The sequence below is a fragment of the Protopterus annectens genome, chromosome 12.part0 (assembly GCF_019279795.1).
Source record: "Protopterus annectens isolate FY-2018-M chromosome 12.part0, PAN1.0, whole genome shotgun sequence".
NCBI classification, from domain to species: Eukaryota; Metazoa; Chordata; order Ceratodontiformes; family Protopteridae; genus Protopterus; species Protopterus annectens.
The window spans coordinates 137,651,536-137,659,278 of record NC_056746.1 but is presented as its reverse complement, the minus strand read 5'-3'; the positions used below and the strand labels follow the sequence as shown (position 1 = coordinate 137,659,278).

At 35.3% G+C, this 7,743-nt stretch overlaps 1 protein-coding gene across 2 annotated transcripts in view; it reads left to right on the top strand.

Moving 5' to 3' along the window:
* LOC122816397 (nodal modulator 1-like) overlaps positions 1–7,743 on the top strand; it is an 877,949-nt gene that overhangs the window by 585,690 nt on the left and 284,516 nt on the right. For both annotated transcript variants that reach the window (XM_044089153.1, XM_044089155.1), the window contains exon 23: positions 2,908–3,021. In XM_044089153.1, the coding sequence (XP_043945088.1) occupies positions 2,908–3,021 (114 nt within the window). The remainder of the gene's footprint in view (positions 1–2,907; positions 3,022–7,743) is intronic.

Genomic DNA, 7,743 nt, shown 5'->3' with positions numbered 1-7,743 from the left:
ACTAATGGACAGAGGCAACTCCTAAATCATTGGTCCCATGCATGGTCCCCCTCAAATTATCTGTGATATGATCTCAGTTATTCTTTTAGGGGTGATATGTCATTATCGACAGTGGAATGGGTAGGGCAAATCTTTAACCAAATGGGATAGGTTATTTTGAGAACAAAAAAGGAAGTTTGCTAGGCTTAAAATGGCCCACAAGGGCAGCTAGTGTAGTACTTGCCTGTGAACTAAACCATTCTTGTATGGTGTCATGCAGGTCTCAAGAGTGTATATTAAGAAGAGAATAAACAAGCTTAGTTCAGAACTTCCAGTGACCTGCACACAGGACATAAACATCCTATTGGAGCTGTCCTTTCCTAACTGTGAGGGCCAATTGGCTTAACAGGTTGCTGTACTCTGTGTTCTTTATTTTGATAATGTGTTGTCACAGTGTGTTTTACAACAGTGGATTGAATAGTGCATGCCAGGGTTTTTGCCCTTCCCTCCTCTTTGTGACTGGGGACTTGGTGTGTATAATTTAAGGGATCAGAGCAGCAGAGTTCTCTTACACCGGAGGTGCAGTAGAGCTTGCCTGCTGCAAAAAAATGACTGTATTTTGCTGTTTTTGATGGACAGTTTTTCCAAGTTATCTTTGAGGAAATCAAATGTTAAATTACTGCTGTTTTACAGAGTGTAGGTAAATCTGGTTAATCCTTTGCTTGTAAGAACTGATTTTGATTTCTAGTAAAGTAGAACTTTATCCTTTGTAGTAAAAGTTGTAGTCTTGCTATTTTATTATTGATGCATACATGTTGTAATATATTATTTTTATAATTTGACATGCTGAGTGTTAGAACTGATTTTTTGTTCTGATGACCCTAGTAGAAACTGAATGCCAGTGGTGTGACTCAGGAAGGAATACTGCAGTGTGACAATACAGTATAACCTCTATATTTTATTTTTTGGAACTAAATAAAGGGCAAATAATCTAAAGGATAAAGCAAATGAGGAAGGTAATGGTAAAGTACCAGATTGGCCATCTAATGTTGGTCATTGGTTGCAAGCTACCAGATTATTAACTCTATTCTCAATTTTTATTTATTTATTTATTTAACATTTGTTTACTGGGAAAGTCTGACTTGGAACAAAGCCAATTTTCAGCTGATGCCTTGGGAGAAACACTCCAGACGCATGTCTTTGTAATGTGGGAGGAAACCAGAGTAACCAGAGAAAACCCACACGAATGCAGGGAGGACATGCAGACTCTACACATAAGGCACTCCAGCCGAGAATCGAACCGAAGAACCTCTTGATGTGAGGCAGCAAGGCTACCGCTATATCACTGCACCATTTTACAAGGTCGTTGTAGACCCTGACCTTGTAAAACTCTGCCAGTATTAAATCTGTAATATAAATTAAAAAAACAATGCTAAAGGTAATGCTGGGACCATAGGGTGCCGGTTCTTAACAGCATTGAAGTTCTTAGATGACAAAGTAAATGAGCTGACCTTTAGCCACTTATTCATTGGCACTTGTAAAAGTTAGTAAATACAGACAGAACCCAATTCACTACGTACAACAAGTTCACTGGGCAACTGTTTGGTCATAAATGCGTGAAACTGCTGAATGGACACTTAATGTCTGAACTAGGTGGTTTAGTGAGGCAAGAGTTGCAAGATGTGGTTCAAACCATGACATAATTAGGTGGAACTCCGAGAACTAAGAGAAAAGAAGAAGGTGATAAGATACAGCTCGGGTGAATCTAAAAGCCGATTTTTGATTTTGTAAAGGGAAGAGTACCTAAAGAAGAAATTGATGAAATACAGTCAGGTTATATTAGAAATGTAAAATGAAAGAGCGATAAGGGAAGAAAGACCCTTGCCGAAAGTAAAGAGCACACAGGAAGGTAAAGCAGGTAGGAGCAAGTGATATCCCAACTTAACCAGTGAAGAAAGGTTTGAATGGCAAAATTAAAATTGTAGTGATGACAGAGGCTGGTAGAAAGCGATAAGTCATGGAAAACTCCTGCTAAAAAGCTTTATTCATCCATAGGCCATTTCCCAGCAGACAAAGAGAATGAGAGCTATTATACCAAAGAAATGATGCTTTTGTGGGAGTCTGACTGTTTAGTTAGTTATTGACGTTTGATTACTGAGAAGATCCAGCTCCGCAGGTGCCCATTTTCATTGGGGTCCCAGGGGAAAAAACTCCAAAGTATTACAAAACATTTTAAAAGCAGTAATTACTCAATCTTCAAAAATAACACAAAAACATCAACAGTTTAATTATACAAAACTAGACATATTTGAAAATGTTGGTTGAGTAGATACAACCTATATAACAATGATTTAATATCTAGTAAAATGTCAGCTGGTTTAGAGAAATTAAAGGTAAGCTAGTATAATGCAAACATGAATTGTAATATGAAGTGAGAGGATAAAGTAGAGTTACGGCATATTTAGAAAGAGAGGGAAGAGAAATTGAAGTAAGGAAGTGAGTGAAGAAGGGCTGTAAGGTACAAATAGGTACTTGTTCATGTTTAGGGATATATTTTATCTTGGATTAAGGTTTTCTTGAGAAACGAATCACAACATATTTTGATATTAGATTCATGAGTAGAAGGAACTATTTTATCACATTTTGGTACTAACAGGTGGTTCCTCTCAATTAATGTTCTATTGATTATATTATATCTTTTGATTAGTACAGTAGGTGAGGAGTAAATCAGTGGAACTATTAATGGGGAAAAATATTTTCATGAAGATTTTTTTTTTTCAAAATGCCCTTTGAACGTAGTAATTGTTTAGCACCTGGTAATTTTATGTACATTATTTTGGTTTCAGATGATGTACTGACAATAACTTGATATGAAATCTGCATTAATCTTTCATGCTTATAACTGTATATGAACAACTCTTCCCACAGATACACTCAGAAGATGACCAGCCCCTCTCTGGAGTCCTCTTGTCTCTCAGTGGGGGTCAATTCCGCTCCAACCTTTTCACGCAAGAAAACGGCATGCTTACTTTTACTAACCTGGTAATGCTCTCATTTTTTATTTTATTTGTAATGTAACTTGAAACCTTATATAGATCTGTCATAATTTCAGGTTCTGAGTACTGATATTTTTTTTCCAAACCTTATAAAATATGTATCAAAAGTTGTTCTTGTACATGTTTGTCTCTGTGATGAATTACTCATACAGTTTGCGATTTTCAAGTAAATCAGAGGATTAAAATAACTGAATAATACTAAATGATGACAGACATTTGAACTTCAGACGTTATATCCTTTGGAAAATGCAGATAAACTGGATGGAACAGATTATATTAATTTTATGAAAGCATGATTAAGTAACTGGGCTGCTTTTCCACAGCAGAATTTGTTAATTGAGAGGGCACATTTGAAAAAGCAGCCAACACTGATATGGTTGCATCTTTACTAATATAGAAAGAGTTGCTGCTGACAAAATTGTAGCCAAAAAAAGTATTTCAAATTGGAGGAAATAAAAAAAGTAAATAAAAGGTTTAGCCAGCAAAGCATGAGCCAGCAAGGATAAAATGGAATCTGCTTCTCATTCTTCTGACAATAAAGCCTATAGTGGGACTTTTTTTTTCAATGAGAACCTTTTCCATTGTTTTTAAGGAAAATATTTCAGAGACAGAAAAAAAGCTCAGGAATTGACTCAAATCATGTGTACTTTTGACTTGAACAAGATCCTGGTGTTAGGAGATGGAGATGATCAGGAAGAGAAGACCAACAACAGTGAAATTAGTGAATACATAGTGGGGGCTATAAAGTATCAGTTCCATTGAATAGGCAAGGAAAAGTGGATGAGAAAGACTGGCATTTTGTTGACTCTATTAAACTTGATTAAACTGTAAAGTATGTGCCCCACTAATGTTTAGAAGAATGCTAAAGTAAGTAAAACAATTTCTGTTCATATTACTATTAGCATATAACAATTTATGATGTAACTTGTTTTATTATAAAGCAGTTTTGTATAGTGTGCAATCTAGTATTTTAATTGTGAGGTGGAGAGAGTCTCATCAGTGACTGCTGTATATGTTAAATATGTTAAGTAAGAACTTTTCTTGTTTGTAAGATGTACAAGCTTTTTACTGTGACAAGATAGGAAAGGTTGGATAACAGAAACAGTTAAAATAATGTTGTGATTTTGGACTATTGGGGTGAATGTAGGATGTAGAAGTGTATAGATCATACTACATGTGGAATTAAAATAACTTCCCTTATTTTTACAAGGGTGGATATCTAGATTAATGTCTTTGGATTAAGCTATTGGGAAGGATTTTATAAGAAAATGGACGTACATTTATAAGACAAAATGATGAAATACATGAAAAATGGTGTGCTAGAGTTAAGTTGTTTTTTCTTCTATTAGCAAGTTCTCTCATTGGGAGATAAGAATTGTGCAGGTGCAGGCCATTGCCAGGAGAAGTATGTACGTTATGCTTCTGGTAAAATTTACAAAGTCATTCATGCATCAGCAAAGTTGTTAACTGTTTTTTTTCATTGTTGTTGATCTTTTTTACTTGGCAACTAGCTCTCTGTAGGTGCAAGCAGTTAATTAAGAGTTCAGAGTATTCTTTGCTGAGAAAAAGTGCAACATTTAAAAATACAGTAACAAGCAGTTTATTGAAGAACGAACTTTGAAACTGTGGGAACTGTTACCTTCCCTGGCAGCTTTAATTCTTTAATAGTAGAGTGCATAGTTTAGTTTATTGAAAGGTGGCCAGGACACATTTTCTGGAGAAGACTAGAGATAAGAAAATCACACAGAGCAATTAGTATAAATGGAAACACGGGCGCATTACATGTACTTAGCATAGGCAACTTTCATTTTAGATTAGGTAGTGCTTGTGGGTGCAAGCATTAATTTGTGGCTGCTGCTCCTATATGGAGAGGTGCACTTCATTTGTTGAAAAGGTATATAGTTTTGTGTTTTTTTTCTAGGTTAAAAGGGGATGGGGGCTCTGAACATTTATTTAGATTTTTGTTTTGAGTGTTTTAACTGAAGTAAAAATTTCTGAAAAATGTGACATAGAGTCCAATGGAAATGAAAAGAAGCAACTGTATAGAAGATCAACCTACCAAACACTGTGTACGTGTAAGCAATAAGTTAGAAATGCACATTTCAAAAGAACTGTTGTGTATGATACGTGGAAGTTTTCTATCATAATTGCTACACTATTTATATTATTATGGAATGTGAATGACCTTATGAGCATAGACAAAAAGGAAAAATATTGAATTATATTAAGAAATGTAGAATGCAAATAACAGGAGAAGCATTCAAATAGAAATTAACAGGTGAATTGGTCAAAAAGGATTTCTGAAATAGGGACAAAGGAAAAGGGGAGTAATACTGATTGCTAGAAGGGCTTCACTAGTGATAGAGTGGGAAAAGACAGTAATAGTAGATTTGCGGTAGGAAGGAGCTTTCGGTAAGGGATGAGGATTGCACTGGCATGTATTTACATTAATCAAAAACTGCTGTTTGTAGAGTGTAAGAGATTTTGGGGAAAATAATCAGTGTTCAGCAAGCACTGTTATTTATGGGTGGGTACTGAAACTTGATTTGCAATAATGAGGATGCGTAATAAGGGTACCTATAAGGGAAGAATAATAAAACAGAAGGTAATTTTTTGAAGAAATGTAAAATATTTTGTGTGGAAGATGTGAATTCTGTACTAGCAACTCAGAATTTGTGTTCCCCAAGGTACAGTAACTGGGCTAGATGGGATGGAAATTATATTCTACATGAGCATATGTATTTAATTGAAAGCTGTGACACGCATCAGTAAGTTGCAGATCATGCACTGATAAAGATGTTAGGTAATGAAGTAAAAGTGAAATACTGATGCTTTTCTGCTCACCTGTTAAAAAGAGCGGAATTTAACAAATGAGTTGTGCAAATTATTCTAGAGTTATTAGGAAACACGAGAAGTTTCTTCAGAAGGTATAGCTAGTGAGTAGGGTATAAATAAAACAGAAATAAATATGGGAAATAACAGGAGAGGATCTGACAAAGGTTAAATAAAATATTGCAGAATAAGGGAGTCTCAAGAACAAGAGGAAGAGCAACTGCAGAGTGCTAAAGAGAATATAAGGGAGTATTTGGATACCGTCCGTGTGTTTAGAAAGATTGCTGTTAAGTAACTATTTGATAACTCCTGAGCACAAAAAATTTTAGCACACCGACTTGGGCAACAAGATGTACAAAGGGTTGTCACCAAATTTGTAGAACCTATGACATGAAAAATAGCCAGATATCCTATAGAGATATTAAAATATTAGACATTTTTGAAAAGTTATATAAGCAGAGGACTGTGGAAACAGAGAACAGGCACAAATGGAAATATTTATGGAAGATAATACTTGGCAATTAATAGTCAAGATAGTCAGAGATGAGATGGAGCGATGTGAGGAAAAAATTGTTTTGTATGATCATTTAACAGGGAAGTCTCCAGGAAATGGCTGTATTCTTGTAGAAGTTAAGAGGGAAGAAGGTAATAAAGGAAGGTTTTGTTTAACAGTATTCTAAAAGGAGGGATAAAGCACCAGCATCTTAGAAGAAGTCTGCGGTGACTTTATCACTGAAAGAGGGTAAATACCTCTAAAACCCAGCTTCATGTAGACCAATTTCAGTTTTAAACCATGATTTTAAAGTGTTGTCTTAACTAAAGGAGTGGCAAGGTTGTTACCAAAATTGATAAGTATGGATCATTGCGGTTTTGTGGAGAAGTGACAGGCATTTGACAACATTAAAAGAATAGTGGTGGACCAGAGGAAAGCAGAATGTAAGGAAATGCCTCTATTGTTGGTGAGCATTGATATGGAAAAAGAGCATTCAGTGTAGTGAGCTGGGATGTTATATGTAGGGCAGCGAAAGCATTTTCATTCCCCGATAAAAATAATTGTGCTAATTAGAAGGCTAATACATGGGGTTAAAGGTAAGAATTAAGGTGGGAGATCCCTTCTGTGACAAAGTGGTTTTAGAACCGAGGAAGCAGGCAGGGATGTCCTCTTTCCCCTTTGTTTGCCTTATATTTGGAGCTATTCGTAAGGAAAGGAAAGTACTCATAAATTCAAGGATCTAACTGGTATAATAATTGGGAAAAGTTAGGTTTATTTGCAGATTATGATGTCTCATACTTGATTAATTCAGTAAAGGATATTTTTGGTGTTTTGAAATATTTTGAGACAGTTTCAAGTTTTTCAGGGATATAAAATTAATGAAGATTAAACAAAGGTTATAACAATAAACTGTGCATACTTACATGAACTGGTTTAGCAATACCCATATTTTTTGGGACACAAGATGAGGCATTTACGTGCATGGATTAAAAACATCTTGGTTATAGTAGCTAAGGATATGCAGGAAGAAACTAAACAAAAGATAGTACAAAAGCTGATAAACTTGAAGCTCTTGATTATGGATATTGATAGTAATGCAAGCAGTCAAAATGTTTTTAGTTGCTTTAGTTTTATATACTGGTCAGGCATATTTTTTCTCAGTGGATAGAAGTTGTGCAGGATAATAAACAGTTGCGATTATTTAAGATGAAAGAGGGCAACACTGGCAATAGTGTAGCATGATAAATTGATTGTCCCCATAGAACAAGGTGGTTTAGGATTACCTGATTTGAATGGCTGCTTTATAGCTATGCAGTTAAGGCTCATTTATGTAACACAAGCAGAAGGTTGTAAATCAAAGTGGAAATGGATGGTGTTAAAGCA